Raw genomic sequence first — 25,695 nt, 5'->3', positions numbered from 1 at the left:
CTAGCCTTTGTTTAACCAAATAAACGGCTGCTATTATCGAAAAGGTGTTTGGAGTTACCTTTCTATCGAATAGGCTATGTTAGAGTTTACTCTCTTAATTATAATGTGGGGAGGTAAAAAGTATAATAAACTATCGACCATATCTATTCATTTTCAAATGTTGATTACTTCTTCTTGCCATTCACCTGATGATAAGACAAGGCATGTGAAAAAATGTATGTTTTATTAACGTGCACTGAGTGTAAAAAACATTAGGATCACCTTCCAAATATTGAGTTGCACCTCTTGACCCTCAGAACAGCCTCAATTCGTCGGGGAATGGATCCTACAAGGTGTTGAACGTGTTCCACGGGAATGCTGGCCCATGTTGACTCCAATGCTTCCCACAGTTGTGTCAAGTTGTCTTGATGTCTTTTGGGTTGTGGACCATTCTTTATACACACGAGAAACTGTTGAGCGTGAAAAACCCAGCAGTGTTGCAGTTCTTGACACTCTCAAACCGGTGTGCCTGGCACCTACTACCATCAATAAGGGATTATAGCATTCACCTGGATTTACCTGGTCAGTCTGTCATGGAAAGAGCAGGTGTTCCTAATGTTATGTACACTCAGTGTATGATGGGGGTCCCTGGGTCGCTGGGTTTGTCTGGGCAGTGGTCCCTGGACAAGAAAAGGTTGAAGACCCCCTTGAAGACTGCCTCTCTCTCTGAGACATACTGAAGTAGTATGTCATACTGCCGCAGTATGTCTGATACAGTATGTCAGCTACAGTGTGGAATGTCTCTCCTCAGTCCAGAACTTTAGTGCTATTTCCTGTCATTCATGTTGTCCTTGACTCCATGTGATACGCTACAGGGTTATCGCTACAAGCTTTCATTTACTAAATTTCCATTGCCATCGTCCATCTATTTACAGGGGTAATGCATTTTTCCCATTACAGAGTCAGAAAAAACACTTAAAGAAGTCTCCAGAAGTACAGCTAGACTGATTATGGCAATGGTCACCAGTACAGTGATTGTTGTAGTGAAGTCACAAGTTTTGTACTGTATCTCTTAGGCAAAGCTATAACTTTATGAGAAAAAATGTACACTAGTCTAACACTATTTAATAGGTCACACAATATGTAATGTATTGTGTTCATCTTTCATCCGTAAGCCCTAATGCATTTGAGTTTTTAGACTCTTGCCACAGTTTCTTAAGATAATCCAGTAACTTTAAGTATTTTCTAACCATTACCCTCCCTCATAGAATTTAATAAAAAGTATATGTTTGAAGAAAACCACCACGAAAAATGACAGGCGGCCTGTATACTTTTAGTTACACTAAATATTTATTTATTGAAAACAATCAATGGCAAAGGAATATTGGGGCACTTCCCCGTCTCTTCTATGCTCTTCTCTGCTTCACCTACTCAGTCATCCTTCTCCTCTTTGGTCGCCTCTTCCAAGACCACCTCCTTCTGCTCCTTCATCTCCTCCAAGCACCTGCACCTCCTCATCCTCCAGGCTGCCATACTGCTCGTGGTACCACTGGACGAGCCCCTGTGTGCCTCTTCCTCCACCTCCTCTGTGTGCTCCACCTTCCAGCACAGACTCTCCAGGTGGCCTGCAGCTTCTGGGCTCGGTCAAACACCTCGTCCCCCTTGGGCCGCAGCTCCTCTGCCTTATCAATGATGTTTGTTAGTAAGCCAGTGCATTGGTCCAGTCTTTCCTCCTTAGCCAGGAAAACGTTTTCCAGCTTGGGCAGGTTGTCAGTTCTTCCCCTCCAGTGAGATGTGAGAGACGTATTGCAGTAGTTATATTATTAAATTAAGACAATGCATCAGAATCAAACTTCAGTCTTAGGTATCATGTCTTCTTACCTGGGTGCAGATCCTCAGGTGCATGTACAGAATCATGACAAAGCGGTCATCCATTCCAGGGCCAGCCCTAGAAGAACCCTCTGGGGTAGCAAATGCTGTTGGTCGTATGCGAGTCATGCAGGGTATAACTATGGCAAGGGCAGCCATAGTGACCAAATCCAGGGCAGTGAAGCCAGGGGGTGGGCAGCAAGTGTTTGAACCAAAACTAACCAATTGAACCAAAACTACTCCGAATTGGATTCCTTGACCAAAATGATCTATCGTCATGGATAGTTGGCAACACTAAGCAAAATGGAATTTTGATAAAAAGCTGGGGTTAGGAGACTTAAGTTAGGGTCAGCTGATGACTTACACTGCAATTCATGTCTTTCCTTCCGTCACATCAAAGCCAATCTAACACCAACTACAATGAAACTTCACTCTAAATTGTATACTCTAAATCTACTCTAAATTATGGTTTGTGAAGTTTTGCATGGGTTTTTTGCTTTGTGTTGCCAATATTTTGTCTTGCCACAAATACCAGAATTTATAAGAATCATGGACATCCTACACAATAGAACAGTAATTTAAAAAGACAACACTAGACATTATTGCATTTGTCTTATTTATTATTATTTTCATGCATACTCACTGTTTGGTTTGAAAGTGACTACTCCACAAACGGCTGATTTCTTTGCAGCAATATGATATAAGATCATTATTTTAATACAACTGTATACCACTAATTTAAGTACATGTACCACAAGTGAGCAGATTATCAAAAGGAAAGTGTCCTTACCAAATGAGCTCAAATGTTTATGGTATTTACTGTGTCTGTTGGGCCAATCTGAAATCATCAATGACTGTACATAATATGAATGAATGTCCTGAGGTCTGAGGATCTGAGCAAAATGTGTTGTCAAATTGCCATTAAACACCCTTTGGTGGTTTGGATAGAATGAATTAATGTGCGTACACTTCACTTGACAACACTGTGTTCTCAAGATGAAGGTAGAAAGATGGTACCTAATCGACAGTTTTTAAGTATACTTTGAATGTATTGGATGGGGTTAACTCATTTTCAAGTCGATGCTAACTAGAGAGTTGTAACCTAAATCACTTTTAATATTAAGAATAAGATAAACAATATGCAGGAAATATATGTTATTACATAAGTACACATAGAACAAAACATGTCAAGACCCAGCTTGATCTCTTCCAGGGTGTTTTCAGGGGGTGTTGCCGAGGAAATACAAATTCTCTCTCTACAAATTCCAGGTCAAACAAACCTTCAAGCACACCTTTGAGTAATTGGCTTACAGCATGTCTACTAAAATGATACATTCACTACAGCTTATGGTTTTTAACACTGACTTTTCATTCAGAATTTTAGATGGAGGTTTTATGGAGAAACTATCCTTGCAGCAAGGAGCATTACTCAGTCCAGGGCAGCATTTGAGTCCATGAGTCAGTGTAGATGATAGCCATCACGTGAGAAGATGTAAAACTGTACGACCGTTTAAGTATGTTTGTCCAGCACCGGTAGAGTCACGTCAAAACAAGTGTCTTCTATAGAGTCATTCATTGAGGCACCTGGTCGGATAAGAATATGAGGAGACAGTCAGAACATTGTCTGTTCTTCAGCATGTTAGGTAGTCCTTATTGACGAATGGAGGTCAGGGCTCAGGGGTGCTCAGCAGGGCGACTCCACATAGTCGTTGTCGAGGCGTGGGTGGAAGTTCGACGCCAGCGAGCGGCTGATAACAATGACACGGGGCGTGAGGCAGTCGTCGCGGCGATGCAGGATGTTCCAGATGAGCATGGCGGCGGCCAGAGTGGCCAATAGGCAGGCGGCGATGTCCACGTAGCACGAGTAGGACAGGTGCGTGTACGGGCCGATCCGGTAGAACGTCACCAAACCGATTACCAGCACAAAACCTGGGGAGGGAGAGACAGGGAAGGGTTAATTCAATGAGACCTGAGTCATTTAAAACAAATACTGTAGCTCCTCAAGTGCCTATGTGTATTTTGGTCTTCATCTGAAACAATTTATTAATTGAATTTCTTTAACAGTGACGTTAATGGAGAGGGGATGGAAAATCTAATCTCACTGTTGCTAACTCTTCTAAAATCTTCACGATTCATTCTAGTCAGCATTGACAGTATATCAGTAATTTCATCACAACTTAAAAGAGCAATAACAATCTATGGGGTTTTTTCTCTGGGAGGGCTTCTGAGATTTCAGCATCAAAGGAAACACAAGGAAATGTCATACTTCTCACAAAAGCTATGCAAATAAGTTTTAAGGACATTCTAATTCCTTATTGATTTAATCTTAAAACACATTGTTGTAGCCTACGCCACTATGATCCAGGTTAGGAAGATCACAAAAGAGAGAATACTATTCTCAACAAGAGTCAACTATTTCAGTGTTCATCAAGAAACTTTAGCTCTCTGTTTTTGCCTTTTTTTGGTCACCATCACACTGTTAAGGTTTGGATATGAATTGGTGAAATAACCCCGGGGGGGAATTTAACCCTCTCCTCCCAACCAACCCTGTTCTCCCACAAAGTATGACAACATTTGTAACTGAAATGAACCATCAGCCACAATGGATTGACCACTAACCTAGATCTCAAAGAGGAAGTGCATTTCATGGATTTAAGTAATGCCAGGAGCCAGTCAATAGTTCATCAATAACACTCATCTGGGAGCATGTCCAATCAAGAGTTGGTATAAATAAAGGCACCAAAAATAATTGCTGGAAAATGGGATGATGGCCCATTAGGATTTGAATCAGTCAGTTTCCTGTGGCAGGTCAGAACGCCAGTGCCAGTGCTGGACTAGCGTTGAAATGTTGCTCTCTCTCTCTATGGGTCATTCCGATTCGTAAGCCGGTCTTTGTTTATGAGAGGATGTCAGTAGGTAATTGTATATACGCCTGTGTGACTTATGAGTGTGTGTATGTGTCTTATGTGAAGGTGTGTCTGCATTTGAGTGCAAGTGTTTGTCCGTCTGTGTGTGTCTCCCTGACTCCTTTTCTAAGAAACCATAAAGCCCCTCACCTCCCCAGTGCTGGGGCTCCAGGCTGGGTGGGCTGTGTGAACCGCTTTTTTTTGTTGGCACAGTCTAATCTCTCTGGCTTCCTTCCTCTTCTTCCTCTTTCCATCCTTCCTTCCTTCCCCCCCTCCCCCCCTCTATTGGGACGTTTGACAATATCTATCAGGCAGTCCGAAAGACACTGACAGGGCACTACCTTGAACTTTTTTTAGAAGGAGTACCGTGTGCGCCTAAGTTGAACCATTTTGCCGCACCCAGAAATATTTGAGCACAAGGAAAAATATTTGATGTAATAAAGCTAGAATCTTGAATTTTTCTAGGCGCACTGGTGCTCCTAATTTCTAATTCCAGGTCGCACAGCAAAATATGTAGCCACAAGTGCAAGTAAAATGGTCGCACAATAGAGCCCTGATTGACTGAACCACTTATTATCTTATCATACTTAGTCAATGTCCTGGAAATTCACTACCTTACTGATTACTTACAATTGATCTCCAATTGATATCAAATCAAAATCTAATCAAACTTTATTTGTCATCTGCGCCGAATACATGTGTAGACCATACCGTGAAATGCTTACTTACAGGCCCTTAACCAACAGTGCAGTTCAAGAAAGAGTTAAGAAAATATTTACCAAATACACAAAGTAAAAAATATTCAAAAGTAACACAATAAAATAACCATAACGAGGCTATATACAGGGGGTACCGTTACAGGTTTGTTGAGGTAATTTGTACATGGAGGTAGGGGTGAAGTGACTGTGCATAGATAATAAACAGCGAGTAGCAGCAGTGTAAAAAAAACAAATGGGGGGGATGTCAATGTAAATAATCCGGTGGCCATTTGATTAATTGTTCAGCAGTCTTGTAGCTTGTGGGTAGAAGCTGTTAAGGAGCCTTTTGGTCCTAAACTTGGTGCTCCAGTGCCTCTTGCCGTGCGGTAGCAGAGAAAACCGTCTATGACTTGGGTGACTGGAGTCTTTGACCATTTTTGGGGCTTTCCTTTGACACCGCCTATCGCTTTTGACTTGCTTTTCTATCCCTCCAGAAAGAAGCACATTTTCCCCTGGTATATTTTGTTTTAGTTGTGCCAATGCCCCGTTGTGTAGGGGAGACACAACTGCCAAGGCCACAGTTTGGGCATGGTGCCAGCTGTAACCCCCCCGGCTTAAGTGCAACAGAGTTTAAACCTGAATCTTAAACGCACATGAATCTCTAACCCTTCACCTTTGACCCTCTGATCTTGACTCTCTCCATTCCGTCACACATTCCTGAGCATATCAGTCTCAAGGGGTGAAAACGGGCCGGTGTTATACTCAGCCAAGGCTCAGACCTTCTGCCGATAGCAGTGTTGAGATATCACTGAATGGAATTGGATATTGTTATCCCACTGTCTGCATGTGATAGCTGAGGTTTTTGGCTCATCTGAAAACGCAAACAGAGCATTCTTTCCCGAGAAAGACTGGCTGCTGGTAAAAATAACTCCCATTCACAGCAGAGAGAGAGACAGGCCAATTCTCAGTGGGGGAGGAGAGGAACGAGGGATGAATTGCTGAGTGGTGGAGGTATACTAAACTGAACCGAACTCAGGAAATGAAGGCCTTTTACACTTGAGCCTAGATTAAGTAAAGGCATTGGGAATGCTGGGAAATCACTGAGCTTGCTGGTTTTAAACATATTGTAAATAATGTCTCGATTTTCTTCCAGTGGAGATTACGTTCATGAATTGCCTGGCTGGGCTGCGGGACAGTGTATGTGCATTGATTATTCAAATGTAAAGTTATCAGGCATTACCCCAGGATTCTTGAAAATAACTAACGTTTATCAACCAATCAGCATCCAGGATCCCCCCCACCTTTGTCATCAGAACAGCCTCAATTCGTCGGGGCATGGACTCAACAAGGGGTCGAAAGTGTTCCACAGGGATGCTGGCCCATGTTGACTCCAATGCCTCCCACCTTTGGTTGGTGGACGATTCTTTATACACACGGAAAACTGTTGAGCATGAAGCGTTGCAGTTCTTGACACAAACCGGTGCGCCTGGCATCTACTACCATACCCCGTTCAAAGGCACTTAAATCTGTTGCCTTGCCCATTCACCCTCTGAATGGCACACATACACAATCCATGTCTCAATTGTCTCAAGGCTTAAAAATCCTTATTTAACCTGTCTTCTCCCCTTTATCTACACTGATTGAAGTGGATTTAACAAGTGACATCAATAAGGGATCATAGCATTCACCTGGTCAGTCTATGTCATGGAAAGAGCAGGTGCTCTTAATGTTTTGGATACTCAGTGTATAATAAGGCAATGAGTAGCCTTGGGAACACTGATACCTAGTAACCATTGTTATCTCTTCTGCTATGAAGTCCTCACCAAGGGTCATCGCAAGTCATCTATTGTTTTGCTCAGTCTTGTTGATCAAATATGGTGAAGTCTTCAGATAGTGGCATTTGAGTACAAAGGAAGATGCCATTTTTCCAGCAGCATGTATTTTTAGCTGGTGGAAGTAGGTGTGTATGTGTCTGTCTGGCTCATTAGTCGTGTCACTATTCTTACTAATGTCAACATGTGTGAGGGCGTTTCTAATAGACGGCCTGTTTTTGAAAACAGCTACCAACGACCGCCATAGATATCCATACCTAATTAATCTGCCATTGTATTAAAGGGATAATCCACCCCAAACACCTAATTCCTATGATTAACGGTGTTAAAAAAACACTAGTGCAGAGTATGTTGCTATGGCAACAACAAACATTTCCCACAGACACACAGGGCGCATTGCGAGATGATACTTGAAGGAGAAATTGGGTTGAATAATTTGGTACACTGTTTAGATTGGGCACGTCTAAGCAAAGTATATACTTTTTCATAACGATATGATCGAATGGATGTGTTCTAGACAAGAATGCCTATACCATCTATTGGCTGATTTGGAGTGCAGGTAATTGTTTTAATAGCGTTATCAAATGTGATAGTGTGTTATCCCCTATCTCCAGTGACAAGAAACATGTACAGTGCATTCGGAAAGTATTCAGACCACTTCCCTTTTTTCACATTTTGTTACATTACAGCCTTATTCTAAAAGGTAAAAAAAATCCTCATTTAATCTACCCACAATACACGATAATGGCAAAGCAAAAACAGGTTTTTCTATATCTTTTTTTGCAAATTATTAAACAAACAAAAAACATACCTTCTTTACGTTAGTATTCAGACCATTTGCTATTAGACTCAAAATAGAGCTCAGGTGCATCTGGTTTCCATTGATCATCCTTGAGATGTTTCTACAACTTGATTGGAGTCCACCTGTGGTAAATTCAATTGATTGGACATGATTTGGAAAGACACACACCTGTCTATATGAGGTCCCACAGTTGACAGTGCATGTCAAAGCAAAAACCAAGCCATGAGGTAGAAGGGATTTTCTGTAGAGCTCCGAGACAGGATTGTGTCGAGGCACAGATCTGGAGAAGGGTACCCAAAAAATGTGTTGAAGGTCCCCAGGTAGACAGTGGGCTCCATCATTTCTAAATGGAAGAAGTTTGGAACCACCAAGACCCTTCTTAGAGCTGCTGTCCTGCCCAAACTGAGCAATCAGGGGAGAAGGACCTTGGTCAGGGAGGTGACCAAGAACCTGATGGTCACTCTGATAGAGCTCCAGAGTTCCTCTGTGGAGGTGGGAGAACTTTCCAGTTACACTGCTGCTACTCGCTTTCCAGAGTTCCTCTGCAGCACTCCACCAATCAGGCCTTTATGGTTGAGTGGCCAGACAGAAGCCACTCCTCAGTAAAAAGGCATGACAGCCCACATGGCTCTCAGACCATGAGAAACAAGATTCTCTGGTCTGATGAAACCAAGATTGGCCTGAATGCCAGTGGCCGGGACTGGGAAACTAGTCAGGATCGAGGGAAAGATTAACGGAGAAAAGTACAGAGAGATCCTTGATGAACACCTCCTCAAGAGCACTCAGAATGTTCACCTTCCAACAGGACAATGACCCGAAGCACACAGCCAAGACAACGCAGGAGTGGCTTCGGGACAAGTCTCTGAATGTCCTTGATTGGCCCAGCCAGAGCCCGGACTTGAACCCGATCGAACGTCTCTGGGGAGACCTGAAAATAGCTGTGCAGCGACGCTCCCCATCCAACCTGACAGCTTGAGAGGATCTGCAGAGAAGAATGAGAGAAACTCCCCAAATACGTGTGCCAGGCTTGTAGCGTCATACCCAAGAAGACTCAAGGCTGTAATCGTTTTTTGTTTTTTTATACATTTCCAACCATTTCTAAAAACATGTTTTGACTTTGTCATTATGGGGTATCGTGTGTAGATTGATGAGGGGGAAAAACAAATTAATTCATTTTAAAATAAGTCTGTAACGTAACAAAATGTGGAAAAAGGCAAGGGGTCTGAATACTTTCCGAATGCACTCTAGCTATGATACACAATTTACTAATTTCACAGACGGACCATATCGAAGTTAAATCATGGGTGTCACGTTCCTGACCTATTTATGTTAGTTTTTGTGTGTTAGTTGGTCAGGACGTGAGGTTGGGTGGGCATTCTATGTTTTCTGTTTCTGTGTTGGTTTTGGGTTACCTGGTATGGCTCTTAATTAGAGGCAGGTGTTTGGCGTTCCTCTAATTAAGAGTCATATTTAGGTAGGCGTTGTCACAGTGTTCGTGGTGGGTGATTGTCTCCTGTGTCTGTGTTATGTCTTACACCATACGGGATTGTTTCGGTTGTTCGTTTCGATGTCGTCTGTTACCTGTACGTAAGTTTATGTTTAGTTATGTAAGTTTATGTTCAGGTCTCGTCAACGTCGTTTTGTTATTTTGTAGTTTGGAAAGTGTTTTGTTTCGTTTCGTGTGCCATCGTAATTTATAATAAAGATGGCTTATTTCCCTGAGCCTGCGTTTTGGTCTGAAGATCCTTCTCTCCTCACCTCTTCCGAGGATGAGGAGAGCGTCACCCGTTACAATGGGGGAAATTTGTATTTTACCCACAGATAGAACATAGGGTTTCACCAAAATGACAGGAGTTTCATGATTTTTATTTTGGGGGTGCATTATCCCTTTACCACGAGAGACACTTTATAGCATGCCAAACAATAGTTTGTCTCAGTGGGTTCTTTTGGAAGGGAATCAGTGATTATTTGGGTGGGTCCCATCTAAGACCTTCAGATAAAAGTCCCGGCGATGCCTGCCGAAGAAGCTAGCATCGAGAGGGGACCCTGTATTTGCCCCTGTTCCTGAACATTCTGTAAACAGGCATAAAAGCTAGGCCAAGATTATCTGGACAGCGGCTGTCCCCACCCTACAGCATTAATCTACCAACTACCCCAACACACACACACGAACGCGCACACACATATACACACACACCCTCACTTCCAGAACACAGTCAGTCCCTGTCAAACTGTATTTCGTGTCTGCTCTCCCCCTGTTTCCTCCTCTGCTCGGGGTTTGCATAACAGGTAGTCGCAGGCATTTCCTCGTCCTGAACAGGGATATCCTGGCGCCCGACAGTCGCTCCCTGGCTCGCTGGAACTCCGGCCGGCCCACCAGCCCAGACTGACGGCCTGCTATATTTAGCCATCAGACCCTTGGATGCTGCGCCTGCTGTGCCACAATACTACCCGGGGCTGACATCCCTAAACAACAAGCTGTGCACTCAACAAAATGTGACAACCTCACACTTCCTCAAAAGGGGCACTGGGACAAGGCCATGCCCACACTGCCGCACAACCCCCTGGGATGGATGAAGGAGAGGGGTCTTGATTTGCCCTTACCGCCCACCTCCTTTCTTTCTTCCCATTGCTATTCCTGGTTGTTATCGTCTTTAATTGACTTTCCAAGAAAATTCCTTCTTGGAACGATAAGGGCTGATTCTAGTCTTTTTTTTCCCTTTTCTGTTTCCTAGTCACCCCCCAGTTTGATTTGTTTGGTTGCTCTGGATTTATTTATGTATTTTGTCCTCAAGCCAATCCTCAAAGCTCCAAGGGTTCCTCTTTTGTGCTCTACTGGGGAACAACAAGGGACTTTTATGTTTCTTTGCAGCAACACACTGTGACCATTTTTAGATCTGAGGAATGCTCAGAAAAGCCTCAAGTGACTCTATTGAACATTTCAAAGTTGAAATCAAAAGTCAGACACGTGTAATAGGTGTTTTTTAGTGTTGTTGTCTCTCACTTATGTTTAGGTGTCTGCTGGCCTCCACACTCATTAGTGTTTTGGAAAAATGGAACAAAAATGTCCATGGCATGTATATTTTTATCAAATTTCACATCGAATTCAACTCTGTCCTTGACCCGCTGCAGTGGTTATGTCCAGGCTTGTAGGTGTCTGGTTTCCACTCTACTGGGACTGCCACATCATGTCAGAGTCACGGTATAGGCCAGTGTTACTGTTTCTCAACCATTTTTTTGTGCCAATGACTGGCAAGCTATTACCCTTCCTTCCCTTTTTGGAGGACTGCCGAAATGAAAAACTATCACTTGAGAAAAAAATTATAATAATCAGGTACACCTAACGATCTCAAGGACCGGTAAACCTCATTCTAGGGACCAGTGCCGGTCCGCGGACCAGAGGTTGCTGACTTTAGGCTAGGCTATATGTCATGTTGTGCAGTGTATTCAACATATTGGTGTGGATGTATAGTACTCACTGGCCAACTGGAAGAGTGCGGCGATGGCCTCCTCCCACCACTGGGAGTCCTGGGTGACAAAGGGCAGCTCCATCAGGCCCAGCAGGAAGATCAGCTGACCGGCCGTCAGCGCCACTGTGGCCATCAGGTTACACGCTCGCATCATGTCAAACTGCACTGGAGGGAGAAATTATGAATATGGCAAGTTATTATCTCAAACTAAACCAGAGACATTAGGGCAAAATCATGTGATGACACCTGTTGATATCAGAGTCCAATGTGTCATATCAAATAACCACTCATGAGCTGAGCTGATCAATGTCATTACAATGATGCATCTTTGTGTGTAGCCTTTATCAAGGGCTTAATGAACTGATGTATTCACTGCAAATCAACATTGTTTTTGCATTTGTAGACTAATGCCCTATGATTTCTGACAGTTATTTTTGTTTGTTATTATTATTGCTATTTGTTATCACTGAATGAGGTCCCCTGGACTGCCGCTGCTTGTTATGCAGCTGGCCTGGGGGTCTGGATCATGCTGCCTCTTGTTTTGCTATTTATTTATTTAATTTAACCTTTATTTAACTAAGCAAGTCAGTTAAGAACAAATTCTTATTTACAATGAAGGCCTACCCCGGCCAAACCCTAACCTGTACGACGCCTGGCCAATTGTGCACAGCCTGGAATCGATCCAGGGTCTGTAGTGACGCCTCTAACACTGAGATGCAGTGCCTTAGACCGCTGCGCCACTCAGGAGCCCAAAAGGCCTACAGTATCCATCCTACCCATACATGCACATCAATTAGGCGCACTCTTAACTATGGGTTTTGGAATGAAGCACACTCATGAAACACAAACACACATTACATTTGACGGTGCTACGGGACTCCTGGTAGCCTGTGTATTCCGAGCCCCAGCCCAGCCCCTCACACGGCATCTGAGTCCCCTGACCTCTCCTCCCGCCCCCCCCAGCCCCAGGTTCATCCCGGTCCCTCTCTCCTCCAGTCATGACAGTGCACATCCTCCACAGCCCCACGTTGCGCTTGCGTCCATCCTCCAGGGCCTGCAGCACCCAGCTGGGGGTGAAAGCTGCCACGTTGTTGAGTACCAGGGACAGCAGGGCCACCATCGCCGCCACCGCCACCAGCCGCTGCACGGCCATGCACCGCTGCCCGCCCGCCACCTCTCCCTCCCCCACCTCCTCCCTCTCTTCGTCCCCCTCTTCCTCTCCCGTGCTGCCCTGCCTCTCCTGGGCAGCAACACCAGCGGCGCTTGGGGCACCCCGGTTCTCCTCCTCCTCCACTGCCAGTCAGCTAGCTGCTAATGCTAACCCCAGGCAGTCACACCGCTGAAGAAAAAAGGGAACGTGTTGTTAGCTCAGCTAAAGAACATCTCCGTTCATCCTCATTTGTTTTTGGTGGTGGAGGTGGGTTGGTTCAGCCTTCCTCCTCGGAGTGCACAGTGGGCAGGCAGGGGTTAATCCGACCGACACCGAGGTCCATTCCACTGGCTCTGGTGACTGGCTGCAGCTTGATTCTCGGTCTCGAACCTCGCTATTCTCTCTTCAACCGTCTCTTTTCCACTTTTATCACCCCTTTTCTTTCCACTTCTGATTTCTTCTGGCTGCCCTCCTCACCGTTGGTTCTCTGCAGTTTCAAGTTATTTTCTTCTCTGTGTAGGCGCCTGTCTCTTTTTCCCTTCAGTTTCTTTCTTCGTTCTTCTGTGTTTTTTTCTTCAGACTCTACACCAGGGGTAGTGGGAAAGTGGAGAAGCAGAGTAGAGCAGCAGAGCAGATCGTCTGGATCGTGTTGCTAAGGGCCAGTGGCTCACTGACAGCTCACTGAGGCTTAACCAAGAAAGGGCTTTGTCAGCTGGAAGAGCGATTTCTCACTGCGCAAGCTTTAGTCTTCTTTTGACCCTCCTCTTACTCTCTCTTTCTGGGAAGTGTTGCTGCTCCTGCTCTCTCTCTCTTTGGGAAGAGTTGGTGCTCCTGCTCTCTCTCTCTCTCTGGGAAGAGTTGGTGCTCCTGCTCTCTATCTCTCTGGGAAGAGTTGGTGCTCCTGCTCTCTCTCTCTGGGAAGAGTTGGTGCTCCTGCTCTCTCTCTCTGGGAAGAGTTGGTGCTCCTGTTTCTCTCTCGCTCTCTCTGGGAAGAGTTGATGCTCCTGCTCTCTCTCTCTCTGGGAAGAGTTGGTGATCCTGCTCTCTCTCGTTCTGGGAAGAGTTGGTGCTCCTGTTTCTTTCTCGCTCTCTCTGGGAAGAGTTGGTGCTCCTGCTCTCTCTCTCTGGGAAGAGTTGGTGCTCCTGTTTCTCTCTCACTCTCTCTGGGAAGAGTTGGTGCTCCTGCTCTCTCTCTCTGGGAAGAGTTGGTGCTCCTGCTCTCTCTCTTTCTCTCTCTGGGAAGAGTTGGTGCTCCTGCTCTCTCTCTCTCTCTCTGGGAAGAGATGGTGCTCCTGCTCTCTCTCTGGGAAGAGTTGGTGCTCCTGCTCTCTCTCTGGGAAGAGTTGGTGCTCCTGCTCTCTTGGTCTATGGGAAGAGTCGGTGCTCCTGGTACAGCTCAGTCCCAGCGGTCAAAAAATGATTAGAATAAAGGGTTTGGGGTGGGAGATATCAGTCTGTGGCTCCAACAGGTTTGACCAGACAACTCCCTCCCTCACTCTGTGTGTGAGAATGTGCGCTCCTGAGACTCACTTAGAGAGGACAGCCCATAGAGCCTAAGTGGCGTTCCAGATGCTGCAGCTCTTCTTCTGCCTGTGTGTGTGTGACAGCGACAAACACACTGGCCCCCACAGCCCGACCAGCAACAGGATGCGTTTCCTGATAGGAAAACGGTCAGAGGGGGGCAAAAGGCGGACCCTCTCCTCTGTCCTTTTTTAATCCTAAACCCTCTCTATCTCTCTATCTCTGTCTGTTTACCTACTCTCTCTCTGTCTTTCTCTCTGTGTTGCCAAACCTACTATAGTTATTTTTTGGCTCTGAAAGATCTGTGTGAGACGTGGATTCAGAGAACGATAGAGCCTTGGGGATTTGAGGGGCTGTGGCCATAGAGAGCAGGCTTTTGGCTGCAAGTGCAGTGCTACATAGCATGGGTCTCTGCAAGGCAAGCTTGGCCTCATTTTTCCCCGCCAGTGAGTACCAAGGCCCCTAAAGATTCCGGGAATTTCCTGTTGCCTAACTTTAATAAACAAACCCACATCTGTATCAGCTAAAGAGAGAAGTTGGAGGAGGGGGAACACAAATAGGGTCCAGATGGGTGTGGAATCTGGAATGGTGGCTGAGTGAATGGGGGATTGAGGTTGACGTAGATGAGAAAGAGAGCGAGAGAGAGAATAAGTGTGTGTGTGCATGCATGTGTGTTTGTGAGAGAGTTGAGTTGGATCTCCCTGCAATCATTCTTCTATGCCTAATCCCCCGTGGCGAGCATATATCCAAGGCTTGGCTTCCTGCCCTGAGCTCTGGGTCTGGATTCCCACGCACAGATTCATACCGCTGTCTGTGATTTAAATCAATGTTTATGTGTTAAAGCGGTTTAGAAGAGATTTAGAGATGTTGATTTGGTTCGATGTTGAAAGTGGAGCCTGGGCAGTGTGCCAGAAATCAATGGCTGACCTGTATATGCAAGAAATCAAATAACTATTACAAATACTTTCAACGTTTTACTGAATGACCTTGAATCAGAAAGGAAGTGGTTTACAATGTTTTCCTTTTTCCAATGCTATGTTAGTCAATCGTTTTCCATTCTCTATTGCATTATGGTTGCTGATCTTATCTTATTCCTAATATACTTTATCAAACAAAATGTCTCCCTCTAACGTCTATGATCAAACAAAATGTCTCTCCTCTTTCTCTGCAGTGAGGCAGAATAGGAGGACACGGCGAGGATGTGTGTGAAGAACCGCCATCATGTGGCCCGGGTGTGTCTGGGGAACACGGGTAATGCCAGGGCAGTGCGGGCACTACGGGAGGCCGAGACCGAGCCTAAACTGGAGGCCAGTGTGGCGGTACTGGCCCTGCATGTCACGTTCTGACCTTAGTTCTTTTGTTATTTCTTTGTTTTAGTGTGGTCAGGGCGTGAGTTGGGTGGGTTATCTATGTTCGTTTTTCTATGTTGGTTTTTTCGTTTGGCCTGGTATGATTCTCAATCAGAGGCAGGTGTCGTTAGTTGTCTCTGATTGAGAATCATACTTAGGTAGCCTTTTTTCACCTGGGTTTCGTGGGTGGTTGTCTTCCGTGTCTGTGTGTTCCACACGGAACTGTTTCGGTTTTAGTTCGTTCACTATTGTTTTGTATTTCAGTGTTCAGGTTTGTTCCATTAAATATTCATCATGAACACTTACCACGCTGCGCTTTGGTCCTCCTCTCTTTCTCCCAACGAAGATCGTTACACTGCAGCTGGGCAAGCTGGTAAGAAAACCAACCAAGCAGTAGGTGATCATAGCATTTAATGGTAGCTTCACCTCATTTTCAATTCATTTCCTTAGCCAGGTATTGTCATACCTGGTACATAGAGTAAAATAATGGTCAATTAGAGGTTGTTTAATTTGATCATTACCACATATACTGTCGGCACCTAGTACTTGTATCAGTAGCATCACCTATGTGATTACCCTGTAATAGTGTAAAAAGTATAGTGTAGTAAGTACATGCTATTATGGAGTATTTACCACTTTTGTCTTTATAAATTAATGATGTCATTAGTAGTATATCTGTCCATACTAAAACACTACATGTGTACTGTCTTTAAGATCATCATTACAGAATAACTTCTTACCTATGGATAATGCCTCTAATCTTAAGTGTTACTAGACTTCCAATGGCCCCACAGGAGGATGCAGAGAAGCTGTAATAAGTGCTGCGGGCGCTTCAACCCCCCTGAACAAGTTCTAACCGGCATCAGGCCAGTGGCAGCAGGTGGTGGAGACCGCAGAGACCCACGATCACATCCACCTCAGGACCACCTACTACAGCTATGCCAAATACCTGGGGGCCATCGGAGACAAGAGCATGGCCCTCGTATTGTAATGAGCCAGCTTAGCACTGATGCTATGACTGTTAACATTTGATAAGTTAGCATTTAATTTGACTATGTTAGCATTTGATACATGCAGAAAATCAGTACTGGTCTACAGTGCATTAGCATTTTCACTTGAACCTTGTTCTTGTGTATACAAAATATATGAAATGCATGGTTATCTTCATGCATTTATAATATATCTTCAAGTATATCCATCTTATTTGTACAGTATGGGTAGATTTATCAAGGCAACAAACTATCATTATAGTAGATACAGATACATTTCTAAATGTAATCTGTTAGTTACTCAGTTACCTGTCCAAAATTGTAATCAGGAATGTAACTATTGGATTACGCAAATTCAATAACGTAATCTGATTACTTTGTTACTTTTGGAATACTTTTCCTTTAACTTAACTTCCCTTAACTACAGAATCCTGAAATCGGGACAGTTGCTGCTCAATATGCTATATGTGACTAGAATGGCGTTGTAAACAACAGCCAACTTTCCGGGACATGGACAGGTCTTATATCATCAGAAAACTTAACTTAAATGATTGTTAATCTTACTGCAGTGTCCAATTTACAGTAGCTAGTACAGCGAAAAAATACCATGCTATTGTTTGAGGATAGTGCACAACAACAAAACACTTATCAAGGCAACTGGTTTGATACATTCACCTCTGAAGGTAAATAATGTACTTACAATTCAGTAATCTTGCTCTGATTTGTCATCCTGAGGGTCCCAGAGATAAAATGTGATCCATGTTTTATACAGCGTTTTGCATGAATTCCGACTCAACTTTCAACTTTCAACTTGCAACAAAACAATTCAAAAAATCTAATCGGCAAAACGTTGTTTAACCCGGTCAAGTTCGGTTTCTGTGCAATCCTCAGACACTCTAAAAAGCAAACCAAACTTGTTTCATCATTTTACATTACGTATTGGCTACACAACACGTCAATTGGGTCAGCTATCATTACGCACTAATGAGACGAGTGTTCACTTGATTGACAGTGTCTTGGTCCAATCACCTATTGTTTTGGAACATAGCTAGTTAGATAGCCAATGAGCTGGGCTTTCCAGCAGTATGTGAACGCCTTTTGTACGACAAACAGCCATCATGTAAGAGTTGAATGTAAGTACATTATTTACCTAAAGCATTTCACTACACTCGCAATAACATCGTCTAGCATGTGTATGTGACCAATAAAATTTGTTTTATTTTTGCAACCATGTTCATTTTCAGGTGAACGCAAACAGGACGCACGGTAGTTTATGTTACGCAGAGGTTCGTTCTCTTCTACAAACTTTTCTCAAAACTGAAAAAGTAAAACATGGCTAATAAGAGTGGAAAGCTATATCGAAGTATATAAATTTGGATGAGATTATTGCAGAAATTGACCAGGAGAGTGACAGAACGAATAGATGAGGGCTCTGAGTGAGAACAGTTTTGATTCCAGTGCGGAATAAATATTTTTGGACAGAAAATATCCACTTGTAAATCAGTAAGTAAAATACATTTTGCTTCTTATGCTAATGCAGTTGTTTAAATGGTTGCAGTAGGTGTGTCAAAAGTTTGGACACCTACTCATTCAAGGGTTTTTCTTTAATTTTACTATTTTCTACACTGTAAAATAATAGTGAAGACATCAAAACTATGAATTAACACATATGGAATCATGTAGTAACCAAAAAATGAATTTTGAAAGTAGCCACCCTTTGCCTTGATGACAGCTTTGCACGGTCTTGGCATTATCTCAACCAGCTTCATGAGGTAGTCACATGGAGTGCATTTCAGTTAACAGGTGTGCCATGTTAATTTGTGGAATTTCTTTCCTTCTTAATGCGTTTGAGCCAATCAGTTGTGTTGTGACAAGGTAGGGGTGGTATACAGAAGTTAGGCCTATTTGGTAAAAGACCAAGTCCATATCATGGCAAGAACTGCTCAAATAAGCAAAGACAAACGACAGTCCATCATTACTTTAAGACGTTAACTTCTACTTGCTACGCATCCCGGATCCGGGAGCACCCCCCACAGTAAAAAAGCTGACTAGCATAGCCTAGCATAGCGTCACAAGTAAATACTAGCATCTAAATATCATTAAATCACAAGTCCAAGACACCAGATGAAAGATACACATCTTGTGAATCCAGCCATCATTTCTGATTTTTAAAATGTTTTACAGGGAAGACACAATATGTAAATCTATTAGCTAACCACGATAGCAAAAGACACAACTTTTTTTTTTCACCATTTTTGTCCTGCATGGGTAGCTATCACAATTTCGACCAAATAAAGATATATATAGCCACTAACCAAGAAACAACTTCATAAGATGACAGTCTGATAACATATTTATTGTATAGCATATTTTTTAGAAAAATAGCTGTTTTTTTTAGAAATTGTATAGCTGTTTTTTTTGAAAAATTTGCATATTTCAGGTATAAATCACAGTTCTACATTGCAGCTGCAATCTGAAATAGTGCCGAAGCTGCCAGAATAATTACAGAGACCAACGTCAAATACCTAATTACTCATCTTAAAACATTTCTGAAAAATACACAGCGTACAGCAAATGAAAGCCCAACATCTTGTGAATCCACAGAATCCATCGTTCGTCATTGCGCAAAGCAAGACCTCAAGATGGCATTTTGAAACGCTCAGTTATCGGCCTTAGCTATATCCGTCTGTAATTTAATTCGATACAGGTGTTAGAAACATCATAACGAAGTTATTTTAAACCGAGTTATATCAGTTTATGCGAGTATATTGCTATTTTCGGAATTTCCTTAGTATTGCGTTTTGGGGATTTGGGAATGTTGTGGCCACATAGCTATTGTTAGCTGCTAATTCCGAAGTTGAAGACGACGTTTTACAACCAAGCAACGATTCTTTTGGTACAAAGGACACCTTGCCCAAGATTCTGATGGAAGCTCGTCCAAAAGTAAGAACTATTTATGATGTTATTCCGTATTTATGTGGAAAAATGTAAACGCATTTGTCCGCCGTTATTGCAGCACTAGTCTGGCTGTAACGCACACTGTATGTCTAGTAACGTTAATTTAAAAAATCTAACTCAGCGGTTGCATTAATAACTAATGCATCTTTCATTTGCTGTCCAACCTGTATTTTTTTGTCAATCTAATCGATAAATAATTGTAAACTTAGGTGCCTTTCCAAGATGGCGCTGGCCAGAATGCATGACCTGTTGCCACTCATCACATTGTATAACCACGATTTGTGCTGCTAAATATGCACATTTTCGAACAAAACCTATATGCATTGTGTAATTTGATGTTACAGGACTGTCATCTGACGAAGTATATCAAGGTTAGTCAAAAATTATATATATTTTGCTGTATTGTTACGATCGCTAACCTGTGCTGCTGGTAAATTGCTTGTGTTTCTGGCTATTGTGCTAAGCTAATATAATGCTATATTGTGTTTTCGCTGTAAAACACTTAAAAAATCTGACATATTGGCTGGATTCACAAGATGTTGGGCTTTCATTTGCTGTACGCTGTGTATTTTTCAGAAATGTTTTAAGATGAGTAATTAGGTATTTGACGTTGGTCTCTGTAATTATTCTGGCAGCTTCGGCACTATTTCAGATTGCAGCTGCAATGTAGAACTGTGATTTATACCTGAAATATGCAAATTCTTCTAAAAAAACATATGCTATACAATAAATATGTTATCAGACTGTCATCTTATGAAGTTGTTTCTTGGTTAGTGGCTATTTATATCTTTATTTGGTCGAATTAGTGATGGCTACTGATGGAGTAAAAAACTGGTGGATTAAAAAAAGTGGTGTCTTTTGCTAACGTGGTTAGATAATAGATTTACATATTGTGTCTTCCCTGTAAAACATTTTAAAAATCAGAAATGATGGCTGGATTCACAAGATGTGTATCTTTCATCTGGTGTCTTGGACTTGTGATTTAATGATATTTAGATGCTAGTATTTACTTGTGACGCTATGCTAGGCTATGCTAGTCAGCTTTTTTACTGTGGGGGGTGCTCCCGGATCCGGGTTTGGGAGGAATTAGAGGTTAAACGACTAGCACACAGCTCAGACACCAATGCATACCCCACAAGACATGCCACCAGAGGTCTTTTCACAGACCCCAAGTCCATTACAGGAGGCACACAGTACTACATGGAACTCTATTCCACATCAGGTAACTGACGCAATCAGTAGAATCAGATTTAAAAAACACCTTATGGAACAGCGGGGACAGTGAAGCAACAAAAGCATAGACACAGACACATGCATACACACACATGATAACATACGGTCTATACACACACGAACACATGGATTATGTGTTGTAGATATGTGGTAGTGGAGTGTGGACCTGAGTAAACACACTTAGCGTGTTGTGAATTCTGTAATGAATGTATTCTAATATTTTCTAAATTGTATAACTGCCTTATTTTAGGCAGACCCCAGGAAGAGTATTAGCTGCCTTGGCAGCAGCTAATGGGGATCCATAATAAATAAACACAAATACAGGTTTCTTCATGGTTCTATTTAAAGTAATGTTCCCATAATGTTTAGAGAACGTTAAACAATGTTCTTCTGTGGGAATTTCAGTACTTCAGCAACGTTTTCTGCTGGTTTCCTCATGGTGCCATGTAAAGTCATGTTCTCAGAACATTAAAAAAACTTTCCGTAACAAAACACAAGAAAACATTAGCAACATTCAAAGAACGTTCTAAGAATGTTATTTAGAAATATATACATTACGTTCTAAGTGTCAACAAAATGTTCTCTATCCTCTATTTTGTTAAGTGTTCAGGTGTGTGGCCATCTGATCTTAATGAGTGCTTGTTTCCTTTGAAATGGGGTCTATTTGAATAAACTAAAATGAACAGCTTTGTATTTGTAAAAAAAGATGGCATGCTAGCTCCATCCTGGTGGCACAGTGGACTAATTCTATGGATAGAGTTCAGAACAACATAAGTTCAGGGGCCTGTTGCACAAAAGTAGAATTAAGACATCCGGGATAAATGACTCAGCTGAGCTCAATGAAGCCAAAACATGTGCGTCCAGGCTTAATTGGTTGCACAAAGACCAAGCCAGGATGAGCAGACACGGATTCATTAAGCCAGGTGAAACCAATCCTGGATAGGTGCGCGCTCACGGCTCACTCAAATAGACCCCGCCACAGATCACAGATTAACTGATTTACCATGGCAACTAGAGCCGCGTACTTTTCCCCGTCGGAAGCACAAATCCTCATGGAGGCATACGAGGAGGTAAAAGATATAATTAAGAAGAAAGGCAACACCGCCACAGTGATAAAGCAAAGAGAAAAAGCGTGGCAAAGTATTGCAGACCGCCTGAATGCGTAAGTAGTGCACAATTACACACTCACCGCTCCGCTGAAACATCACAATTACAATTCAAATATTTAATTCACATCTCCAAAAATGCAGTTGTACTGTAATTATGAAACGGTTAAATTTTTAATTGAAATGCACTGCAGATATGAGTGAAATTGTGTAAAGTAACTCCATCACACTGTATAAAGCTATGATAAATCTTTTGATATTTTTACTGAAAACAAGACAAAAATACCAAGTAATTTTTTGCAGTGTGACTCCATTAAATGTGTGTGTGTGTGTGTGTGTGTGTGTGTAGATTAAACATGAACGGGCCAAAACGGACATGGCAGCAGGTCAAAATCAAATACAAGAACATTCTGCAGAATGGTATGGTCCCTGACTAATATTTAACAAAGCACAAGCATATATTGTACCCAGAAGGTGCCTGCTCACACATTGTCTGTACTGTTTTAGCAGTGAAAAAGAATACCCACAGACAAGGCACGGGTGGTGGGTCACCAAAGGCTGACCTTACCCCAGCAGAGGACATGGCCTTGGAGCTAAATAAAGGCAGGCCCGTCTTAGAGGGGATCCCTGGGGGGAAAGAGACGAGCATAGGTTCCTCCCAAGATGCCACCCGCTTCATTCAAGGTATGTCCTTCCATCTCTACATGGGATACAACCACATTCATATTGAATCAATTTGGACTGTCTGACTTTGGTTTACCTATTGCCTTGCAGTGTCTGGCAGCACTGTGTTCCTGTTAGAGCCACCAGCACAAGCACCAGACGATGCTGATCCAGTGAGTACTCCATCAAAGGCATACTGTAGGCCTGGCATGTCTTGTCTACTAGCTTCAATATGAATCCGATTAAATGTGATAGGGTGAAGGCCCCAGTGCAGCAGCAACAGCACATGATGGAGACGATGATGAGGAGGAGACCATCTCTCTGGATTCCAGAAGGCATGAGGTATCATGTTAAGACTGTGAAAGTACTATTTACTCTACAATGGTGAGGAGTCCTCATCAAAATCAAAAAATCTAATTTATTTTACAGGACCCAGATGCTATACAGTGGGAAAACCAGCCTGGCAACATAGTGCGTATTAATAAAAGGACACCACATCCTGCCAAATTCCAGCTGCGCTAATTGTATTGTGTTCACAGAGCTCACAAGCTATCAGAAAGTTGTATGGCAACCACCTCCGGCGCCAAATAGAACTGGCAGACATAGACATTCAGTACAAGAAGAAAAAGATGGAAAATCTTGCACTGGAGTCCGAAATAAAAAAGAGGACAATTAGGAAACTGGACCTTGAAATACAAAAACTTGAGAGGGAGGTGAGATATGCCTTCAATGTACACTGTATGCTAACTGTAACACAAATGTATTAATCATTATTTTTCTTTCCTCCCCCAGCTCCAAGAAGATGACACAGCTCAAAATAAAAATTAGGTATATTCTCGTAAAGTCAAGTGAGCCATGACATATGAGCTCTTATTGTGAGCACACAGGACGGTGGCATCTTTCTAAGGTTTTTTTTATTTTCCCAGCAATCAGTACAACCAAGTCATCGTTATAAGGCATCGCCCTCTTTTGCCCACCCCCCCAGCACCAGGTGTGGCCACTAGCCTATATGAAGGCCCAAAATTGTGTGTTCCTTTCTGCTCTGACAATGGCATGCCCATTCGTGCGAGATGTGGTGGATGAAGAAGCACTTGTGCTGAGGAGAGCCTTCAGGCGAGAAAGGGTCTTCAGGGACCGGTTGGACCCACTGGCCTTCCCTGATGACCATCTATATGAAAGATACAGGTTTTCTGCAGATGGCATCAGGTATCTATGCAGACTACTGGGTCCCAGGATTAAGCACCGCACTGCACGGAGCCATGCACTGAGTGTGGAGCAAATGGTTTGTGTGGCCTTGCGCTTTTTTGCTAGTGGAGCCTTCCTGTACTCAGTGGGGGATGCAAAACAGCTGAACAAGGCCACAATTTGCCGCACAATAAGGAGTGTGTGTCTGGCTATCAAAGCATTAGCAGATGTCTTCATCTCCTTCCCTGGCCACAGAAGACTCTGTGACATCAAAGAGGAGTTCTATAGGATTGCAGGTAAGAGGATCTACAAATTACAGGACAACTGTTAACACATAGTAGGATACTCATTACTTTGTGTGACAGGTTTCCCCAATGTCATTGGTGCAGTGGACTGCACATACATAAGGATAAAAGCCCCCTCAGGTGCCCATGAGGCCGATTTTGTGAATAGGAAATCCTTTCACAGCATTAATGTTCAGGTGAACATAACTTTTTGATATTGTCCATTGACGAACACTCTGCATTGCCAGTGATGTGCATTGATTGGTGTAATATTCCTCATCTTATGATTTCAGATGGTCTGCAATGCTGACTGTGTGATCAGCAATGTTGTGGCAAAATGGCCTGGCTCAGTCCATGACTCCAGAATCTTTCGGGCCTCTGAAATCTATCAGTGCCTATCACAAGGTAAGCCACACAACCCCTATTTATAACCATCATGGCTGTGTCAAGAATATCACTGTGTTTATGAGGTAGTAATGATGAGATTTTGTGTTGACAGGTGAATTCTCTGGTGTGTTGCTGGGAGACAGGGGGTATGGCTGCCAGCCTTTTCTCCTGACACCTTTCACAGACCCCCAGGAAGCACAGCAGGCCTACAACCATGCCCATGCCAGGACCAGGGCCAGAGTTGAAATGACCTTTGGCCTCCTGAAGGCACGCTTTCACTGCCTTCACAAATTAAGGGTCAGCCCTGTTAGGGCATGTGATATTACTGTGGCTTGTGCTGTCCTCCACAATGTGGCCTGCCTGAGGAAGGAGAGGGCCCCCAGAGTGCCACCAGCCATGGACTGGGACAATCCGGCAATCTTCCCTGATGACGACAGTGGTCGGCTGCTGAGGGACCAATATGTGTTGAATTATTTTAGTTAGTATGTGTGCTTTCAATTTTGGTTAAATATGTCCTGCGGTGGCAGAGGAATTTGGTTTTTTTTGGGTTCGTTTTTTGACGAATTTGGCCTCTTATGATGTTTGTGCGGTATACTGTGTGTAATACAAGGCTGCAGGGAGGCTACTGCATCCATTCATTTGTCTGTTCAGTTGATGTGTATGGATTTGTCCTGCATTTATTTTAGTGTGCAGACATGCAGGGTGTGTTATATACAGACCTTTGAATGTGTATGTATCATTTTGTATAATATGCTTGGATTCTGTGCTTTCCATCTTGTAGAGTCACTGTGACTTCAGTTTCGAAAGGAGCTGATGGTTTACCTGCTTTGTTTTGTCCTTATTCAATAAAGGAACATAATGTTACACATTGTGTTTTTATATTCATATGGAATGTGTATTTGTTTATATGACAGAGTACTAGGGCCACACTGAAGAAAAAGGATAAAGTCATAAATTTATGAGGCTGGTTCTTTCTGCAGAAAAGCTACATATTGTTTTTACAGTTTTGATACTTATGACAATGTGATACTTAATATTCTGGCACATCAGCATGTCTTTGTTTATGAAACCATACTGAAGTACAATTTCACGAAATGCCCCACATCTGTCATTTTAACAACTGTCCTCCTTTAAAACAACTGGTTACAATATTATGACTTGTGTTTTTTTCCCCTCTGTGGCCCTAATATTCTATCATTTTATATATAGCCTTATAGTCTATGGGAAACTGTAAATTATCTAATGATAGCAACATCATCTAAAAATCATTTTTTATCCAAAATCATTGAAATTAATGATCACAAACGTTTAAAT

General features: G+C 42.9%; 2 protein-coding genes across 13 annotated transcripts; one reads left to right on the top strand and one right to left on the bottom strand.

The window, feature by feature from the left end:
- Positions 1 to 2,450: 2,450 nt before the first annotated feature.
- On the bottom strand, positions 2,451 to 14,481 carry LOC139541919 (transmembrane protein 204-like). The gene is made up of 3 exons (XM_071346816.1): positions 12,415 to 14,481; positions 11,566 to 11,721; positions 2,451 to 3,777 (listed from the first exon to the last, which is right to left on the bottom strand). Exons 1-3 carry the CDS (start codon positions 12,707 to 12,709, stop codon positions 3,533 to 3,535), a joined length of 696 nt encoding a protein of 231 aa, XP_071202917.1. The 5' UTR covers positions 12,710 to 14,481; the 3' UTR covers positions 2,451 to 3,532.
- Positions 14,482 to 20,326: 5,845 nt separating this feature from the next.
- On the top strand, positions 20,327 to 25,264 carry LOC139541914 (putative nuclease HARBI1). Of its 12 annotated transcripts, none has more exons than XM_071346803.1 (11): positions 20,327 to 22,282; positions 22,370 to 22,546; positions 22,637 to 22,698; positions 22,781 to 22,867; positions 22,955 to 22,996; positions 23,065 to 23,238; positions 23,318 to 23,353; positions 23,452 to 24,006; positions 24,076 to 24,191; positions 24,288 to 24,399; positions 24,494 to 25,264. In XM_071346803.1, the coding sequence occupies exons 1-7, from the start codon at positions 22,180 to 22,182 to the stop codon at positions 23,351 to 23,353; spliced, it is 681 nt and encodes a 226-aa protein (XP_071202904.1). In that variant the 5' UTR covers positions 20,327 to 22,179; the 3' UTR covers positions 23,452 to 24,006; positions 24,076 to 24,191; positions 24,288 to 24,399; positions 24,494 to 25,264. The 12 variants fall into 12 exon arrangements, with proteins under 12 accessions (XP_071202904.1, XP_071202905.1, XP_071202906.1 ...); XM_071346805.1 differs by having other exon boundaries at positions 20,330 to 21,918; XM_071346802.1 differs by having other exon boundaries at positions 20,331 to 21,918.
- The last annotated feature ends 431 nt before the right edge of the window (positions 25,265 to 25,695 follow it).

This window comes from Salvelinus alpinus, chromosome 17, assembly GCF_045679555.1.
Source record: "Salvelinus alpinus chromosome 17, SLU_Salpinus.1, whole genome shotgun sequence".
In the NCBI taxonomy this organism is placed as follows: domain Eukaryota; kingdom Metazoa; phylum Chordata; class Actinopteri; order Salmoniformes; family Salmonidae; genus Salvelinus; species Salvelinus alpinus.
This window is presented reverse-complemented; position numbering and strand designations above follow the sequence as displayed.